Source organism: Taurulus bubalis (genome assembly GCF_910589615.1).
Source record: "Taurulus bubalis genome assembly, chromosome: 3".
NCBI lineage: Eukaryota > Metazoa > Chordata > Actinopteri > Perciformes > Cottidae > Taurulus > Taurulus bubalis.
Genome location: NC_136591.1, coordinates 31295461 through 31317129, shown reverse-complemented (window position 1 = coordinate 31317129; position 21669 = coordinate 31295461). Strand labels below are relative to the sequence as shown.

At 39.9% G+C, this 21669-nt stretch overlaps 1 protein-coding gene across 1 annotated transcript in view; it reads left to right on the top strand.

Annotated features, from left to right (window-relative positions):
* The window catches only part of ryr3 (ryanodine receptor 3), a gene marked incomplete at its 5' end in the record, with an annotated part of 107068 nt that overhangs the window by 29567 nt on the left and 55832 nt on the right, over positions 1-21669 (top strand). Inside the window, 21 exon segments of the mRNA XM_079215247.1 lie at positions 1942-2037; positions 2392-2489; positions 3411-3485; positions 4725-4881; positions 6316-6480; positions 8424-8545; positions 8679-8859; positions 9518-9653; positions 11622-11717; positions 12486-12604; positions 13734-13867; positions 14018-14259; positions 15105-15297; positions 15714-15930; positions 16287-16391; positions 18088-18191; positions 18631-18714; positions 19256-19415; positions 19583-19727; positions 19887-20092; positions 20856-21030. Coding sequence (XP_079071373.1) covers positions 1942-2037; positions 2392-2489; positions 3411-3485; positions 4725-4881; positions 6316-6480; positions 8424-8545; positions 8679-8859; positions 9518-9653; positions 11622-11717; positions 12486-12604; positions 13734-13867; positions 14018-14259; positions 15105-15297; positions 15714-15930; positions 16287-16391; positions 18088-18191; positions 18631-18714; positions 19256-19415; positions 19583-19727; positions 19887-20092; positions 20856-21030 — 3010 coding nt within the window.

The window sequence follows — 21669 nt, the reverse complement described above, 5'->3', positions numbered from 1 at the left end:
TCTGTCCTCTGGTTGCTTTGTTTTTTCAATAGTTTTACCGATTGCCCATGATGGGTCCTATATAATTATTTGTAATTATTACATAAATACATGTAAAAAAAGATATTTGAAAAAGCAGTAATGAAGCCGAATGAAGAATTCAGAAGAAAGTTGCTAATGCTGTTTATTTATTTCAGATAAATATGTCATCCAATATCACTTTCAAAACTGCATTAATTTATTTTTTTTCAATTATGAATACAATGCATACAAATACAGGCACACACCACACAGCACAAACATTATGTTGCATATCTAGCTTGCTTTTCCAAAGTGTGATCTAGCTTGCTGTAAACAACACAATCAGAGTTTTTTCTCTCATGAATATTTACAGTTTATTGTTTCTGACACTCACTGTATCATCTCTCATTTTCCCCTTGTCTATTTTCCTTGTCAGATCTCTCATAATTCATATTTCCTCCACTGTTGTTTTGGGGACTTCTTTATTTCTCTACCTAATGTTTTCATGTCAGACTGAATCGTCCTCTCTACACTTGCAAGAGTTTAGAAGCAGACAATGCGCCAGGTGCATAGAGGGGTTGTTTTTTTGGAGATTATGCGCCTCACATAGCTGAGGTTATTGACTTTGGTTCACTGTCTATCTCAAAAAGGCGCTTTGGAAAGATTCGTAGCCGCCGTATAGCTCTGATACCCGTCTCACTCCAGCCATCTTCAGAGTGACAAGGCAATTCAAGGGGAAAACTTGAAAACTTTATATTACTATCTGTAATTGAAATCGGATTACTTGCAAAGCCCTCCTGTGCAGTTTATTTTTTATATATTTTTGAGCTTAGAGTGAATACTTGTCACCTTATGCAGAGTTATACACCCGACCTCAATTAACTTACTTGGTAAAGAGTGAGGAGAAGCAGATTTGAAGAGGGAGAGGGCAATGAAGAGGCTGAGAGAGAAATGGAAAGGAGGAGGGACAGCGACGTGCCGCGCATAGGAGAGTGAGCTGTGCTTGCTTCTGATGGCAGCTCTGGCCCTTCAGGGAGGGAAATGTGCAATTAAAGCTACTCTGGCAAAGAGCCAGACGTTCAGTTCCTCCGTAGGGAAATCTTCCTCTCCTTTGGCCCGACAAAGCTCAGCTTTTAAGAATGGCACATCAGAAATTTAGGCATAAACAGTCAAGGGCTCCATTAATGGGAACAATCATAGAGGTTGTGACACAGCCTTCTTAGGTCATAAGCGTTTGTTGCTTGGTGTCTAGTTAGGCTGAATTACAGCCGTTTGGTTTAAAAATGTAAAATAAAACATCCTATCAAGGAGAGCTGGTGCACAAAAAGTTTGACTTCAAACATTTGTAATCGACACACTGGTTTGTAATTTTATGCACAGCACTCCATCAATGTGAATCTTTTGTGAACGCACGGTATACTATACATTTTTGAAACACAGAGACAGATAAATAAAAACATTGTTGGTTGTATCCAGTCCAACAATGGTGTAAAAGTACATAGTTTTAAAGGAAATTCAATGAGATGGAACAAGATGTAACACATTGATGTGTTTTTGACAATCAACACATCAGCTCTTGTGAAGATGGAGCTGAAGGCTATGATCCTTTTGAGCTTTCAGTCCTCTCTAAATGCCTTCAGGGAAATGGGAGGCGCTCCAAGTGTTTCTGCTGGAAGGAATAATTGTAGAGTATAACCTGAGCATTGCTGCACAGAGGAACCCTGATGCAGCAATGCTTTTTAGCCCACAGCATAATAACACTGTTTGGCAGCTCAAGAGGAAGGACATAAAGTTGTTTCAATCTTTTTTTCAAATCCTAACACTGGGACATATCCCTCCTCTGGCCAGGTATTGCTGAATCTCAGTATTTGTCTTCACTGGTATTCTCCACTATTCTGTCTTAAGCCCTTGATAACATTATTCTATGATTCTCTCTTGCAGCACCTCTCCATCTCCTATGGCAACATCCAGGTGGATGCCTCCTTCATGCAGACCCTGTGGAACGTCCAGCCTACCTGCTCTTCAGGCAACATGGCTGTAGGCAAGTTCATGACCCCAGCAGCAAAAGCAGCAACCACTGGAACAACTGTCTCTCATCCAAGACACTTTAATACATTTCATCATTGTTTTCAAATAGTATTGTTCTCTTGTGTCTAATCTGTGAGCAATAAGAAAAACCTCATCTAAGTTAAAGCTGTGAAATCACCATAATATTTGCAGACAATAGCAAGTACTTTGATTTTATATTCTTTAAATGTAATTGTTTCCATGCCATCGTTTTCACTGTATAGTTGGTCTATACAACTATAATAAAGATAGGTCATTTCTGTGTGATCAAAAGAAGAAAATGTGGAGTATCTCGTGTCACAGTTTTGTTTTGTTTTATTATTATTAGGGTATTTGACTGGTGGACATGTGATGCGTCTTTGTCATGGGCATGATGAGAGCTTGACCATCCCTGGAGCAGACAAGAGTGGGAAGGAGGATAGGTTAGTAGATAATTAGCCTCAGAACAGTGTCTCTCACAGGATTCTGTAAGAATATGGTGTGTGGACCTTGAATCATTTTACATTTTCAAGTGAAATGCTTCAATCTGGTGCAATTTGAGAGCAAAAGCTCAAGGCTAGATCTATGAAGAACTGTGTGCTCTAGCAGTGGTGGAATGTAAAGTACATTTAAGCTACACGAGTACTGTACTTGAGAACAATACTGAGGTACCTGTACCTAACTTGAGTATTTCCATGTTATGTAACTTCATAGCTCTACACCAGAGAAACAAATAACTGTTAAAAGTTTAAAAAAAATTGAAACACGTGAAACACATCATAATGTTGTAATTTACCTTATCCCAAGACACATTATTCTGAGTTCTTGTTCCATGCAGCGGGACGGGACGGGTCGCTATTAGTCTCGAGCCCTACCTCAAAAAAAAAAGAAAAAAAAAGTGCCATCCCGTCACATTTTAAGAATTTTGGCATCGACTTGGTACCAAAGCATCGGTTCTCATAACGTCCCTATAGTAAGCAGCAAAAAAACTAATTATTCTCTTTATCAGACTAAAAGATACAATCAAATGCATGTTGAAAGAAAAATATTTAAAAGTATTCCCTGTGTAGTGCTTGTTATTACAATCAGCATAACACATGCAGAATTAGGAAAATATATGTATATCCATTGCAAACATTGTGCTTTTGTAAGAGACTATTTCACTTGAAAGATGTTCTTGTCCAAATGTTTGAACAGTGAGACTTAATCAACACCACTGGTATCCCCTGTATCCCTCTGCTGCTGCGCTACAGTTTTGGCAACTGTAGCGCAGCAGCAGAAATTCTTCACATCATTGTATTCCCCCTGTGACTTGAAAGACTTGTATATGATAGAAGCCCCCACGTGTGTCTTTGTGCTCTCAGGATAGTCAACTATGAAGCGGGCAAGGGAGCGTCAAAGGCCCGCTCACTTTGGAGACTGGAGCCTCTCAGGATCAGGTGAGATCACACCCAAATACTCACACACAGTGAAAAGAATTACCTCAGGAAAGTAACAGAAAACCCTGGAATGGATCTCCCTCAGAAACGTATAGAGGTGTTGTCTTCTTTGATGACATCTCTTCATGAAGAATTGGTGCTTTATGTACAAATGTCACAGCCACTCGACTGTAAGTTATAAATATACTTCACCTGCTACTTTGAACTGTCACTACCAATTAGTTGGCAAAGTCCTTCAGAGAATCTCTTCCCCCCTCTTCTTTCTTTAACTCGCCACCCACACATTTTCCCTCCAGTCACGTCGTCTGCCAGCTCTCATTGGGAGTCATTGGGTGTCAGAGTCTGTACACTTTGAAATGGTGCAGGTGCAGCTATTAAGGCACTTGTTCTCCTTTTTGGCTCAGGGATACATTTTGAACAGTATTTTCCACACTACATCAGCCATATCGAGAAGGTTCAGCGCCACTGAGAGTAAAGAAGTTACATTTTATCTATTTCTCAGTTGACATTCTCATTCTACTTGCAGATTGTTTTTTAAAACATTTCAAAAATATTCTCATTGGTTGATTTAATCTTCAATGAAGGGTGAAATAGCACTGTCTATGTCATAGAAAATAAGGAATTCCTTTCAACATGTCAATGAATATATATCAGTGGCATCTTTATTCATTATTCAAGAAGTCCGGCTTTATGATTTTTGAAGTTTAACTAACGAACGTGGATGAATCACTTTAATGTCTTATTTATAATCAGTAATTAAACTAATTGGAATCCAGAATTGGGCTTGGTGTTACGTTTTTGAAAATAAATTATGTCTAAGGTTTGGTACAGATACCAGAATGCTTTTTAGATTTTTTGGTTTTACATTTTTAAGTATTGAATGTTGTCAGCAGCCACAGGATAATTTATCTAATTGAATCTTAAACTATCAAAACTGTGATCCAGATAAGGAACTGTCTGACCAAGGAATAAGTAAACAACACTTGAACAAAGCTTTTATGCCATCTTTTGGCACTTGTGCTACAGACACATGTGAATCAGTACCAGAAAAGTATTCTCAGTCAGAGAAAATTTAACTCGACAATGCTTTGTCTGAAGAAATACAACAACATTACTATGCTTATTGCCACTATGCTCCAGGAAAGTCTCATATTATTGTAACTCTACTTGTCACCTGTCATTTGCAAAATAAAGGTAAAGTCATATCCAAAGTTTGTGACTCCAGTACTCTGTGTTAAGCTGGAGCGGTAGCCACATTCGCTGGGGTCAGGCCTTCCGACTGCGTCACCTCGCTACGGGCCATTACCTGGCCCTGACGGAGGACCGCGGACTGGTCCTGGAGGACCGGTTGAACTCTGACACCAAGGCCACTTCCTTCTGCTTCAGGCCTTCCAAGGTCAGTGCTCATTATCCCGAAGAAACATGAATATTTCTTTCTATTTTTACAACTAGCTCTGATCATGGCAGCTATACCATCTAAAAGCTGCCTTGGGTGTTGATGTAAATAAATGTTCTTAGTCAACTTACCTCATTAAAAGACTACTCAAAATATCTTCTTCTGACTGCTTCATTATCGACTCCCAAGACGGGTGTGTGAGCTGTTAATGAGCTCATGTCTTGCCACAACAAATTGACCTTTTCACAGCTGCGGTAGATGGCACTGGTAATGTTGAAGCAAACATTCATGTTGTCCACTGACCCAACAGCAGCTGGTTGGGATGGAGCCATTTTCATTTAGGGAGGAGTCGAGATACATTTAAACTCAACACGAGAGTATTAAGAGTAACTCTTATGCATTGTGGGATTTCAGAATACCTACTCAGTATTCTTTTATTTGTCTTTCTTTATTTCCCTCAATCACTCACCCTTTTATTATCCCACGCTGTGTTTTTAACTCTTTCTGATTCCGAGGAGTCCTCCGTTCTAATAGTTTGTCTGTTTTAAATAGTGTGTATTCCAAAAATAATGTCTCACTGCCCAAAATAGCAAGTTCAAATTGAAAAAGTGTATTTTAGCGATGTGGTTCAGTGAGGTGTTTACATGTAAATTGTGCAGGTTAGATGTAGAAGTTGATTCAGGAATACGATTATCTCACTTCGTTGTGGTCCAGTGACTTCTGATTCCTAATTGTGTTTTAAAGCTAAGAATGCTTAGGAAAGTTATTTTCCTTTCTTTTCTCTACCATATCTTCTTCCAAAATTAGAGCCGGGTCCTAATAGGATACACTAGTGGTTTTATGTTTTTTTGTTGCATCCTACATTTTCATCTTGTGGTAAATGAGTCACCTTCACAGAGTACCATTGTGTCCCTGCAGATATCCTTTTATCTACAATAGGTTCAGTATGCCGCCCACTTCGGACAGAGTGTAATTGCCCTCAGTAATCACTATTTCTTCAGGCGTTTTCAGATTTCTGGGGATTCATGCTACTTTTGAAAAATAGAAATACATAAAGAAAACTCTTAATTTTGATGTATTTTATAACCTCTTCTCTATCCACCCATGATACACGCAACCCGGTGCCAGTTGGTTCATGTATCTGAAAAGGTCAATGCATTGCGATGTTGAACACTGGCATTAATATGTTCCCCGCTACTTGCTGTCGACTGCAATCAGCTGCTGAGCCAGAAACGTAACAGAGCTAATGAGGCCAGCAGCAACCTCCTGGCAGGCCAATGAATGCACTTTACTCAACCTGCCTTTCCGATTCCCATCTAATCACAATATATCTTCCTTTGTCGTATTTCCATGCCTGTGTGTTGTGTGTGCGCGTGCTGCTTTTCTCTGTGTGTTTATTTGGTAATGCGAGTATGTGCCTCTTAATGTGTACAGGAAAAGGGTGACTCGGGTCCAAAGAGGGACATCGACGGCATGGGAGTGCCAGAGATCAAGTACGGAGACTCTGTCTGCTTCGTCATGCATGTGGCGACTGGACTGTGGCTGTCCTATCTGGCGCCTGATGCCAAATCATCTCGCCTCGGGCCCCTGAAAAGAAGGGTAACTAGGATAACAACCTTTCTTCCTGACCTTACGTTTTACTGATTAGTCCAGAGGTTGTATGTATGTATGTGTTTTATTCAGTCAATCATTACATACAGTACAAAAAGTAAAGCCCCAATCTAATATACAAAAAAAGAAAGACTTAAAAGGTATAGGTAGAAGCATAATGCTTATATATCCTATCCTAAATCAATTAAATCAGATAATTAAAGAAACAATTATAATATATATATAACTATAATATACATATATATACGTATATATACGTGTATATATATATATATATATATATATATATATATATATATATATATATATATATACGTATTTATATACGTATATATACGTATATATATACATTTCATTCACACTTGTAACCCTAAAAAATGAAACCATTCTTAAATTCATGTTGGCGTTGTTCCATATTGAACTCAAAATAAATACATCTTCTTTTAATCCCATTTTTTAGTTTTTTGTACAGTAAACTTGCAAACATCTCTCAAATCATATTTGCACTCATGTATTGAAAATGCATTTTAATTTAACTTTTCGGAGCCTAGAATTTTCTGAATTATTACCATTCACATCATTTTTTTCTCTCAACATTTAACCTTTATACGCAATTAGTCAGTAGTCAAGTAGCCATTAGGATGAAAGCAGATTCCTGTCAAAGTCGTTTTTTTCTTACCTAAGAACCACATACATACATACATACATACATAAAGTTTCCTTTTTCACAGCTGTTACTCAATGTTTACTATATGAAAAGCTTCCTTTGTTACACATTGTACATGGAATATGAATACACAACAAGGGTTGGGCTATAATTCCAGATAATTAAAGTTGAAGATTTAGAGTTTACGTTTGACAAAATAATCCCAAACATGTCCACCATTTTATTGTGATTTGTGCATAAATGTGCTATATCATGATGTGTAGTATATCCATATTTTAAATATACTGGTTTTATTCCAGCCTTGTTTTTTTTATTCCCATAATTCACATTTAATTGCGGTCCTTGTGACCTATTAGCCATTTAGGAATATATTTTAGGCTAATCACACTTCATAGGTGACAGTGCCTGTTGCATAAATTTGAACCTATCATTGCACTGGTGCATAGTGCTATACATAACTATGTATACGGTATCTGGCATCTCTCTACCTATGTGTTTCAGTGAGATCCTGAATGCCTGCCATAGCTCGTCTCAGACACCTCGAAGCCCATGTGCACAGTAGCAAATCACACCTGATCAAACCAGTGGGTTGTATTTAAACACCTAGGCAGGCAAGCATTTATTTTCCACTCTACGTGAAATCATTGTCTACCCTGGATACTATTGACACAACCCCTCTCCCCTGACACTCATCCATCCTGCACACATCATGTAGCATCCCATTTAAACGTGATAACGGGCCATTCGGAAGGCGACAGTTAGTTTTGGGTGAGACGGGGGGGATTAGGGCAGAACACGAACGCGGCTCATCGCTGGGCACATCTCCAGAGGCATCAAACGCCGCTTCATACTGGCGCCAGGCAGTCCCTGCAGCCTTGGCAGCATACTAATACCCTGATATGTTGGAGGTGATGGTCAGTCTACACTTAGACCACCCACCTCGTCCCTCTTCTTGATTATGCTGTTTGATTACAGTGAGTCAGGTTTCACTGAGCTGTAGTGGTGTAAATAAACCCACGAGCTGCAGGAGTCTCCCTTTATACCGTACATATATAAATAACCCTTTTCTAACTATATAACTCTAAAATCTGTTAAAACATCAATCTATCTGTGACACAATATCAATATTATACAGATCAGCTTTCAAAAGTCTAATTGGATGATTTACTGATGCCTGGATGTTTCATTGCCTTTTAAATGTCATGGTGTTGATCGTGTGGTAATGATAAAATGCATATTTATGTGTCTGTTTGTCCTTGTCCAGGCCTGCCTGCATTCTGAGGGCCACATGGACGATGGGCTTATCCTGCAGCGCTGTCAGCATGAAGAGTCTCGGGCTGCTCGCATCATCCGTAACACAAGAGTCCTCTTCACCAACTTTATTAAGTAATGACACAGGGTTATTCACAAACTCTTTCATCTGGCTTCTCTGTCACACAACATGGCACAATGTTAATTGTTGCTGGGTTCATTTTTCCAGCTTGATTCTCCATCTTGATCGTCCCTGTCTTTCCCCCAGGGCTTTGGACAGCATTGCGGAGAAGGAGTCCATGGCGGTGGCCGGGTATGTTGAAGAGGTGCTGCAGACGTTGAACGACCTGATCGAGTTCTTTAAACAGCCCGATTCAGAGCTGGAGCACGAGGAGAAACAGTGTCTTCTACGTTCACTCATCAAACGACAAGACCTCTTCAAAGATGAGGTGAGTGCGGAATAATGTGGAGACATACACTTTGAATATAGAAGCAATAACAAAAGGCTGATTGTGTAGATAATGGAACTCCTTGGTAAAGCAAAATAACTTCTTGAACCTGCTGGAGCAGCATAAATTCAAGATATATCAAGATGACAGTTTATATTGGACTCACATAATTCATATTTTGTATGCCTTTGTTAGAGATTTTGACAGAAAGGAGGAAATGAGTGGGGAAATGGGAAATGCAACAATAGTCCTCAACTGAACCTGCTGCGGTCAATGGTCGCACCCCCAAAACATAATCCACATTCCAGTGTCTGCTTTGTGTATTTGTGGCTTCCTTTATGTGCATGAAATGTTTCCCTTGTGTAATGAAGATCAGACAGTGAATAAGTAATTAAAATAAACTTGTATAACTCTTATTCCTTAAAATGTTGGTTTTCTATATTGCTTTCATTGGGATGTGCTATTTGCGTTTGTTTCCAATTTCTATTCAATTGCAGTCAAATGAATGTGTCACGTGACTTCAAAAATGATTTTCAGTTCACCCCATTGAGGGCAGTTTAAGAAAAGTATTTTACATCTTGTTACAAAGAGCAATATGATGTCTGTGTAATGAGGTGAATCATAGATTATTCATCACAATAATCCTGTCTCTTCCTAGGGCATGCTGACCCTGCTATCCAAATGCATCGACCGGATGAACCTCTACAACAACGCTGCCCACTTCGGAGAGATGGCAGGGGAGGAGGCAGGCGCAGCATGGAAGGACATTCTCAACCTCCTCTATGAACTCTTAGGTAAGCGGGCCCGAGTGATGAATCACATGAAATATCCACATCTTCTGTCAGCTCTTGACCCAGGGCAGAAATGCAGTATTAATCTTCCCACAGTGTCTTCACCGAATTCCACATCCTCTCCTGTACACTTCACACGTCTTATCTTGCCTGTGTTCTTCTCCTCTCACATCCTTCCTTCCCTCTCCATTAAGTCCCACCTCCTTACTCTTGTTCTCTTCCATGTCTCTTCTGGAGATCACAGCTGGTGACACCTTTTATTAGACATTCATTTGTAACGAGGGGAGAAAGAAACGCCTGAATGCCTTTTGTATACTTCTTTCAATCGGTCCTGGTCATCATTCTCTGAGATCAGTATGGACACTTTATGACGTGTTGAGCTGCATATTTGAAGAAATGATAGCATCATTAGCACAATGCCAGTCATCCCAGCTACTTGCATTAGCTCGTCCTCTTGGGGCCTGTTTTGAGTCATGAATGCTAAAGCTGTGACCCTGAAAAGTTTTATTCTGGACAACTTTTTCTTGGGTTGTTTGTTTTGCTGTCATTGGAGCTCTCCCGTCAACAGCTTCCCCTCGGCTCACCTTGACTGCCCTCATATTCATCACCTCCCCAGCATGCACTCCCACATGCACACATTAAACACATGCACTCAAAACTGGCAACTACACTTCTGAGTACACTCCAGCTTTGCCCACAGAGGGGTCAGCCCCAAAAATGCAAAAGCAGTCTGGTGGAGCAGGGTTTGCATAATAAATAGTTTGTCATGACCTCCTCTTCTTTCCATATTAACTCTGTATTTTTCAAAGGAATGCACCTAATTATCAGTGTAAGTTGACTGTCAAGGTGTTCAACTTACCTGTTTAATGATAACTCATTAGTTTTGTTACTTATGGGGCAGATTTACCTATTTACAAGTGCTTTGAACTAGTAACATGTGCCTGGTTACATTTAAATAGCACATACCTATATTCTATTGAAGATAACCTACATCATGAATTATAAAGCATAATAAGAGTTGAGTTTCAGATTTCATTCTTGACCCTGGAATCAGCAGTTGAGAAAACAATCTCATCAGTATCTTACCTGGTTAGGCTGTCAGCTTCAGGTCGACCAATAAAAGTACATACAAAACCTTACCCCCTTTTATGCAAAATGATTAGTCAGCAGTTTGAGCAGTGTACCTTGTAAATATAGTATCTTGTACTTAAAGTGCTTACCGCTTTATGATATCTCCATGTGCATGATGAGGATTTATAGGAACTATAGACCCATTGTGTATGTATGTATTCAGAATGAAAGATATGTGCTTCGTTAACATGTTTCATATCACTGTGAAAGAGACGCGCAAACTAGAGGAGGCTCTTCAAACCGCAAGTTATTATTCCATGTGCAAAAGCTTTTTCTGATGAAGATTTTGATCTCGATGGGTTCAATGCACAAACCCTTTCACAGTTGTTTATCTTTATTGATATGATGCCAGTATTATTAATGCTAAACGCTCAACTGTCCAACTTAATTGGAGGCATTTAGTGGTAGCCTTCTACATCACTTAGCTTATGCTAATGTCACCATTAGTGGATGTCTGTAGTCCGTGTAGCCAGTCTCTGACTTTTAATTTCACATTCACAATGAACATCCTTTTCTCTATCCATGTGGTCATATTGAACGCTAGCTTTCCTGAGAAGACAGAATTAAAAGAGATTAGACACCCATCAGCATTCCTTGGGCACAAAGTGCCGGTAAATTGTTTCACGGGCATTATCAGTCTAATGGCCCTGAATCCTAATGGTGAAAAATGAGAAAGTAAAGTAATAAGGAGACTTCTTAAATCAACCTCAGGACCGAGGATATCAGACAATGACTTGTGATCACAGAAAAAAGGTTGGACTATTTTTCATTTAAAGTCATACAGTCTGGAACATCGACTGATGTGCCACTCACTTATATTATTGTTCCTCTCTTGTTCAGCTGCACTGATTCGTGGGAACAGGGACAACTGCACCCAGTTTTCCCGGAACTTGGACTGGTTGGTCAGCAAACTGGAGCGACTGGAATCTTCATCAGGTATTATGGGAAACACCAAACCTTTATAGGAGAGCAATGAGTATCAAGATAAGTTGCTACACTGATGCTAACGCTGCGTTCACTCCAAAGGCGGCGCGAATATTTGCATCACGTCAAAGGGGACGTGGCTTTTCTCCGTTGCTTGTCTCCGTGAAAAGAGCTTTCATTTCCTCTATCAACCATGGCATAAATAACCACTAGTTCTGCTTTATACTTGTTGTGGAAGTCCCAAAAACGTTGAAACGTCAAACGCCCTCGTGTTTGGGTTCATAACACCATCCGTAGCCGCACACAGCTCGGTGAATTTCACCGACTCCTCCAGGAACTGCGTCTGGCTTCTCTCCGTAAAAACACCGTTACCGTTTCTGCCATCCACCATGGAAATAACCACTAGTTCTGCTTTATCCTTGTTGTGTAAATTCCACATACGTCGGAACATCAAACTCCATCGTGTCTGGGTTCATAATATTAGCCGTAGTCCCACAACAGCGTCTGAATGACGGCCGCTACCAGCGCTACTTCAGCTGCAGTTCAGCAACGGCAGGACGGCGGTGGTGACGGGCGGAGCTTCTCAACGCTGATTCTCAATGCTGATTGGCTGACGCAACTTTGCGCCACGCGTTTTTTTCCGGCGGAGTTTCGCAACCTAACGCGTCTGTGCGTTGACTTTGCATTGAATTGAATTTGCGCCGCGTTTGGTGTGAACACGGCATCAGGTCTGATTTAATTTACATTTGTTCTGATAATGATAATGTTTTTACCTCTCAGGGATCCTGGAAGTCCTCCACTGTATTTTGTTAGAAAGCCCAGAGGCTCTGAACATCATTCAGAGAAGTCACATTAAATCCATCATCTCGCTGCTCTACAAGCATGGACGCAACCACAAGGTGGGCAGAAATATGTACGCAGCAGCCGAAATATCAGCTAAGGGTGTTTTAGACTGAATGGTTTCAACGATTGATTTCAACCTCCTGGTTTGAACCCGTATTTCACCATGTTTAACTGCTCAAGTAGTGTCATTCTGTCAATACGAACAAAACAAAAAATATATCCAGTCACTAAAGCTGTCAAGCTCATAACAAACATAATTGTTGAATGGATAGAAACTGTGGAGACACAGCTGTGTTTCCTCTTGTGGTTATTTTAAATGACATACACTTGGCTCAGCTTCCATTAGTCTCAGCTGTGCTTTGAACTGGATGCTAATATTAGCATGTTTATGTGCCTATAGTTACCATGCATTTTATCTCACCGGATGCTAACATGATAATGTAAGTTACTCTAACATGTTCTCCTCGTGTCAGCATGGGTTTTCTTTGGGTACTCAGGCTTCCTCTTACAGTCCAAACACATGCATGTCTGGTTATTTGTTGACAAATGTGATGCTACTGCATCACTGAGATATTTCACATCACTGAGATATTTCACTCCGGTCCAATACTTAAGACCACTTTCGACCACAAAAATAACAACGTTAACTATCTGATGTATTTTGGTGAAGGAAGAGGTCAACTTCAGCTTGTTGTACAACAACAAAACTAAACTAAACTGGGTACGAAGGCGTTTGAGCCTGTAAAAGTATTTACATATCCGTTTGTAAAACTTCAGTCACTTCAGGACGATTAAATATTTGCTACAAGTACTGTCATCTAACAACATTGTTGTGTTAATGACATTCCTACCATGTGTTATACATGCAGTGTTCAAATGGCACACTCACAATTTACAGGGTAAAGTGAAGCAGGACATGTAGCATGAATGGGTATCATCGTAAACAGCATCTGTCAGGTGGCAGGTGGAAGTCCATAGTTGTGTAGGCCCTGTATACAATGTGCTTTACAAGCATAGCAGCTTTCAGAGAATCTGACCAAACAACTCATCATTTTACTGACAGTTGAGGTGTGGATTTTTTGATCTCATGGTGTGTGAATGCACTTTCTTTTACATTTGTGCAACACATTTATAAAACAAAAGAGAGCCGACAGAAACGTTATCTCCTTTTTTCCTCTCTCTCAGATTCTGGATGTCTTGTGTTCCCTCTGTGTTTGTAACGGGGTGGCAGTGAGAGCCAACCAGAATCTGATCTGTGACAACCTGCTTCCCAAGAGGGACCTGCTGCTTCAGACTCGACTAGTTAATGATGTTCAGAGGTAAAGAAAAACCTCTGGATGGTTGATCTTGGGCCACTACGTGGTGCTGAATCAGAACGTGTGGCTTTTGGGGTTCAACAGGATGATTCAGTGATTTTACATTCTGACGCTTTGCATCATAGACGTTTCTTCCTCTCTTATCACCTCCAGCATGAGGCCGAACATCTTCCTGGGCGTGGCTGAAGGTTCAGCTCAGTATAAGAAGTGGTATTTTGAGCTGGTGATCGACCAGGTGGATCACTTTTTAACTGGCCAGCCGACACACCTGAGAGTAGGCTGGGCCAACACGAAAGGCTACGCTCCGTACCCCGGTGGAGGAGAAGGATGGGGCGGCAATGGTGTCGGGGATGACCTGTACTCGTACAGCTTTGATGGGCTTCATCTCTGGTCGGGTAGGCATCTTATTTAAAGCCAGCACCACTGCCTAGTTTTATAATGTGTTAGAGATGGGTAACATATTTGGGCTCATAGAAATCCAACTGTTCTGCATTAACTTCAACTTAAGATGTTTTTTCATAAAATGTAATGTGACAGAGAAACATTCAATATTTTACATAACCCTTTTAAGGGCCTCAAACGTATTAAACTGAAGCCATTTATTTTAAGTTTTCTCCTGTTCAGTTACATTAGATTTTCTTTGATTATTTGCAACATTACGGTGAAATAATTGCAAATCATGGGGTGCAATGCAAAAGTAAGGTCTTGTGGATTTGGAAGGACCTTGCCTTGAAATAACTTACTGTGAATAATTCAGAAGCCCGCTGTCCACTCTCCAGGTTGCTACTCTTCATTTTCCACAGCATTGACAGCAATATAACATTCCACCATGAAAACCTCTAACTTAGACCTTCCCTGAGGACTTTAAATAAAAAGTGAAGGCCAGTTAAAGATATGCAGACATGTTCTCTGCCTACAAGAAAACAACATTAGTGTTTGCATTCATTTAGCCAAATGTTGCCTTGTTGCTTTCGGGCTTTGAGTCCTTGAATGCCCCCCTATTCTCTGCTCTCACCCTAAAAGTGTCACACCTTTTTCACCTCTTTTCCTTTCCAAATCTACTAAAAGATCCATCCCCTCCCCTCATCCATTTTGTGTCATCCCTTCTAAAGCACTCGTCCCTCCACCGCTCTGCTCCCCTCTCTCCCCCTCGGCCATCATTCTGGCCTACATTCGCAATGACATTGCCGGTGTAACAGCCCTCTATCCTCCCTCTCTCTCTCTGCTCAATGTTGTCTAGGCCGAATCCCGAGGGCCGTGGCCTCCATTAACCAGCACCTGCTGAACTCAGACGATGTGGTCAGCTGCTGTCTGGATTTGGGTGCTCCCAGCATGTCCTTCAGGATCAACGGGCAGCCTGTCCAGGGCATGTTCGAGGACTTCAACACCGAAGGATTTTTCTTCCCGGTCATCAGCTTCTCTGCAGGTGTCAAGTAAGTCTCCGCATTTATAAATGGGAAATGAGATCACGAAGCAATCCCTATAGAATGACTTTTTTCCCTTTCTGGTGCTGTTTTTATACTTGCAATTACAGCTTGTCAGCCTGTGACTGCTTATTATATACAAGATTACTAAATTGGCCTCCTGTCAGGGATAAACAAATAAATAAAATACCCTTGAAAGCCATAATCTTCTCAAAACTTGAATTATATTGATATGTTACTAAATACAAAATTAACTTGTGGCAAAAATATTAACAAAGAATTGGATAGACTGCAGCCCTTGTATTAGGTCATTCAAAATTAATTGAAAAAAATAGTAAAGAAACATTTAAAATACCCACGGTTAAGTTAAGAGTCAGAATATTATTACATCATATCCTGCAATGTTATCGAACTTCTCATCTCAGGGCCCGTTTCCTGTTGGGTGGACGCCACGGAGATTTCAAGTTCCTGCCACCCGCTGGTTACTCTCCGAGCTATGAGGCGCTGTTGCCCAAAGAGAAGATGCATGTGGAGCCTGTGAAGGATTACAAGAGGGACCATGACGGGGTTCGTGACCTGCTGGGAACCACCAAGTTCCTCTCTCAGGCTTCCTTCATCCCCACTCCAGTTGACACCAGCCAGGTGAGCATAGCACCATCAAGGAAACACTTTTGCATCAGTAAATTAAAGATGCATGTATATTATGAAAACAAATCGTATATATTTTGTAAGCCTTCTAGATGTTTCAGGGATCTTCCATATGAGATTAATTCAGTTTGTGTTACACACCTGTTCAATTCAGTGGTTGAAGCACAAATAAATGCCGACTTGATACCAGTGTATAACAAATCCAAAATAATGTGAATGTTCCTACAATCCACAGGATGCTCACAGTTGCATAGTCAGGAGGAAACAAATGACAACAATCTTCATTTGTTGGCTCATTGGCGCCTTTTTTTATCATCCAACTGTACCATCTGTTCCTTCTCTCTCTGCAGATTGTTCTTCCTCCTCACCTGGACAACGTCCGGGACAAACTGGCAGAAAACATCCACGAGCTGTGGGGGATGAACAAGATTGAACTGGGCTGGACCTATGGCAAGGTAAAGCTGCTATCCATCATCACATTCAGTGCACAAAAACCCACAGGATATATGTGTGAATAGGTGGCAAACCTGAGCCTTTTCCAGCAAAATGCAGGCTAATGGCTAGTTTCCTCTGAAGTTGCTGTCCTTTTTGAAGTACATGGCACCAGTTTGGGTCTGGCTGCTGCTTCAATTTACTGATATGGGCCTGTTTGTAAACTGCTCCAGAAAAACAGAGGAGAAAGAATCAAATTCTTTACTAAGGATTCAAAGCAAAATTACTCATTTTGAAAATTGACAAAATAAAATCTTAATTTTCAGTGTTTTTATCGTTACCATTTTTTAAATCAAAAATACCCGCTTTCTATCAAAGGTTTTATGTCCCCACATGTGCAAGTAAGGCATGTTTCCTGCTGTAAGAACAATTAGCACAGTTTACAGAGGATGGCGTCCTCTTGTAGCAAGCACAGCTTAAAATTATTCTCTCAATAAAAACTATAAGAACTATGAAAAACCTCCTCCAAATTGAAAGCTGCAATAACACTAAAGTTATAACACTAAACAAGACCAAAAGTAGCCAGTATTGGTGACAGATAATAATTAATATTAGATCATTTTTCAGTTGGAAGTTTAGTTTAAGTGGGTAACAGCAGTCAACCGTTATAACATTCAAAGACTTTTTAATGCTTCTGGCCTCTACAATTTTTGCCCATGTGTCCATTACTCTCCCTGCTCATTGCTAAATGGTTCATAAGAAGTCTGAACGCACACACTCTTTTGGACTGTGGTGGTTATCGCAGAATCATTTCCCGCAAATGTAATGACAGTCTGACCTTCCAACGCACGACATCCTCATGAGTTAAGATTGGGAGAAAGCTCCATTCAGAGGCATACCTCATTTCTTATTGTTATTAAGGACACCATATTAGGTCCACCTGCTTGGTATTACATTTTTCTGCTCAGTCAGCTGAAAGTTACATTGATTGACTTCAAAACCAAAGCCTCTTTGAACAAGCAGCAGCTATTTGGCAAACAATGATAATAAAGTTTATACGGCTTCATTGTTTTATATTGGAGTGCTTGACCTTACTGTGTATTGCGTAGACATTTTTTTTCACCTCATTTCTGTTTAAAACTTTGAATGACAAAATATTATCAGAGAAAGAGTCACTGGTAGCATCTTGTTGAGAGTTTTACTCGAGTGGATCACTGACAGCGGAGTAAATCACCTCTGGCCAGACCCTCCCTCAATTGAATCATCAATAACCCTAGCAGCTTCTTTCACTGTATATACTTATAATTCACAGTATATACATGCATTTTCTTTATTCTTAAATTGTTCTTTAATTCATATTTATTTTCTGCTATACAATTGTATTGTATTGTATACATTGAGTATTTCCCATATTTCATATTTTCATGTTTACTGCTTGCTGCTGCCACAAACAAATGTCCCCCTGGGGATGAATAAAGTATATCTATCTCTCGCCGCTGTGACTCTCTCTAGTCTGAGTTGATTAAGTATTATATCTGCTTCATTCAAAAACACCTGAGGTTTGAATTAATCCAAGTGCAAAACAAACAAAAATGCATCTATCAACAATCTTTTTGCAGTTATGGATAGACATGACCAAGAAGAATAGAAAAAAATAATCCTCATTTGTTGCTGTGAAATGAATCAAACAGTAATGACACCCGACTGCATTCTCCTCAGGTGCGGGACGACAACAAGAGGCAGCATCCTTGCCTTGTGGATTTTGGAAAGCTGCCTGAAACTGAAAGGAACTACAACGTGCAGATGTCTAGTGAAACGCTTAAGTAAGGCCGAGCAGTTGGCTAAATAATCCAATTATCTATTCATGGCATTGCCTCTGCTCTTTGCGAAATGCTGCGAAGAAGCAGATTAAGGCTCAGATTAAAACAGTGCCTCTACTGACTTGCATCTCCTGAGTGAATTCCAGTATTGATTTTTAAGAATTCTTGGGTCCAAAGCTTATTTGATCCAGCTACTGACTGAGTCACCTCACTGTAAAAACACTACCATGTATCCACACAGCCACATCCGGCTACTATTTGCAGTGCAACTATTGCTCATCTAAAACGTATCAATGGCTAATGAGCTGTGGTAAAACGTAGCAGTCTCTCAATGGATTCTGATGGTGTATGGTTGAAACATATAACAAAGTTTAATGGGGTTTGAGTATTGATATTTGTTATGGTCTTCATCATCCTTTCTTTATGTCTCTTTTATCCTCAGGACGCTGTTGGCTCTTGGATGCCATGTTGCCCAGGTCTTTGTTAACGCTGCGGATGATCTGAAGAAAATCAAACTTCCCAAAGAGTAAGTTAGCAGGTTTTTTTTTCACATGACATCCTGGAAACAAATATGATGTATTTTGCTCATCCCGTTGAAGTCATTTAGATGCCATGGTTTATCCCTGTAGTAATATGATTTACTGACATTTATAACAGTTGTACATTTTGTAAGACATTATAGACTCAATCTGTAAGGGGCGAATATCTGAAGCACATGGAAAATACGCTGTCAAATATCACATGAAATCACTGCAGAATTTGTGTTATTTACTTTGTATTGGTTATATGATAAAATAAGATAATCCTTTATTAGGCCCGCAATGGGGAAATTACAGGATTACAGCAGCGTTGCTCACAAGTAAATATATATATTTTTATTGATTTAAAACATTATTCTGATAAGCTATTTGCTTGCCTTCACATTGTAATACCTCATTGTTCACATTGGTCTTGCCTCTAAAGATGAAAACAACATTTAATTAGTTTGATGTTTTCCCAATTTGAGTGTTAGTGTTCAGGGAAATGGGAAGGTGATTGTTTCCTTTGTAATGTTGTTTCTTCTGCAGCTACGTGATGTCTAATGGTTATAAGCCTTCGCCACTTGATCTCTCTGACGTGAAACTGACTGCAGGTCAGGAGGTTCTAGTTGATAAACTAGCTGAGAATGCACACAACGTGTGGGCCAAAGACCGAATTAAACAAGGATGGACCTATGGCATCCAGCAGGTAACAGTCATGACTCTACATTTAGAAAGGAACTGGCAGAATGCTGGTCTGGTCTTTAAATTAGAGTGGTTGATAATAAATCAGATATTAGAATTTTGCTGAAACAGTATTATTTGTATTTTATGATCGTCTTTCTCCTACTTAAATGTTTTTAATTTTTGTGTCAGGATTTGAAGACCAGGCGTAATCCTCGCTTGGTGCCATATGCTTTTCTTGACGAGCGCACTAAGAAATCTAACCGAGACAGTCTGAGAGAGGCCATCAGGACCATGGTTGGATACGGATATGACATTGACCCCCCAGACCAGGAGGGTGAGGCCATATTGCTGACATACAAAACTCTTTAAAATCCTGTTTTTAAATTAATAGCAACAAAACAAAATCTGCGTTATGGTATAAATGGTATTTTGAAAATAATAAAAAATAAATAAAGTCAAAGCATCACTTTCTCCCGTCTCTCCCCTCACCCAGCCCTCCATATTTTTGACGATCAGAGCATCGACACCATCCGCTTCTTCCGTGTGGAGCAGACGTATGCAGTGAAGACGGGAAAGTGGTACTTTGAGTTTGAGGCACTGAGTGGAGGTGATATGAGGGTTGGCTGGGCCAGACCAGGCTGCAGGCCCGATGTGGAACTAGGAATAGATGACCAGGCCTTCGTCTTCGACGGATACAAGGTAAACCAGCTCTGTTAGGATTTTATGAACAGTGCTATACTAATGATGAGTTAGTATGAAAAGAGATATATGACACAATGTTGGTAGAGAAAAGGTATTATTTGGTATAAAAACATACTTTTTCAATTTTGTGCTTCCTTTGTTTTTTATAGTTGGCAAGATTTTACAGTTGATTGATTTCACAATATTTTGGCAGCTTGTACATCAAGGTCACTTTGATCATGAATGGATGGATTTATACTTTAATAATCCCCAAAGGGGAATTTGTTGTCGGAGTAGCAGTTTTCAGACACAAGATAAAACAGGGATGAAAGATATGAACAGCGCAGAGAGTATTCATTTAGGAAATTAAATTTTAACAATAGGGAAGTGCAAAAATGCAAAGTATACATGTGTAGTGTATATGAAGTGTGTGAAGTGTAAATAAACAAACAATAGAGAAGTGCAAAAATGCAAAGTATGTATTTGTAGTGTATATGAAGTGTGAAGTGTAAATAAACATAAACGTGTACAGTGATTAATTAATCTACAGAGGATCTGGCAAGAGGTGACTTATTGTAAAGTCTTATTGCCGTGGGCAGAAATGTTTTCCTGTATCTGTCCTCGTGACAGCGGAGCTGGATGAATCTTTTGGAGAAAGTGCTCCACTGTCCCTGCAGTCGGTGGTGGAGAGGGTGGAGAGGGTTGTCCAATATGGACAATCATTCATATCCGTTTTATGAGTGATTAGTGATCATGTGATACAAGCTTTGTCTTTTTTAAGGGTCGACGTATGCACGCAGGCAGCCGCTACTTTGGACAACCTTGGAAAAAGGGCGACGTGGTCGGTTGCATGATCAACATGGAGGACAAATCCATGATTTTCACCCTGAACGGAGAGCTCCTGATCACCAGCAAGGGCTCCGAGCTTTGCTTTGCTGACTTTGAGACGGAGGACGGTGAGGGCTCCATAATCCAGTGAACTTTAGAGATAATTCATTCATTTATTCTATGTGTGTTTCATCCACTGTATCTCTAGAGGTAGGACTGGGTTTGTTTGGTATGAGGCAAAACAACACAAAAAACTGCTACAAAATGTTAATGATGTTGCAACCTAATGAAGTCCATTGAGACTTTGGCCCATTACTCTGGAAATGAACCATCCTTCAGGACAAGACAGAGCGAGTCACATTGGACTAACGTTAAATGATTCAAAGTCATTTTCATAGTTGATGGTATGATGGAATCTGCGGTATAGACATTTCACATACAGGACAGTATGATAGGTAAAGGTGCACGTTTTACTAAAGTTGTGTTTTCATAATTATTATTTTTAAATATTTTCTTTTATGCATGTCTAGAGATATTTTTTTCCCCCCAGAGTTATAAATTCACTGGACTAATTAAGTCTAGCTCTTGATGGCACAGATCACAGATTGTTTGTGGTACTGAAACATCTGAGTTAGTTTTTAATAAATGTGCAAAGGAAGGTTTTCCAACTTTGATCAGGGAAGGAACCTCTCACATTGCAACACGGATGATATTTCATACTTTGGAATAAACTGGATGATATTTCATACTTTGGAATAAACTAATAT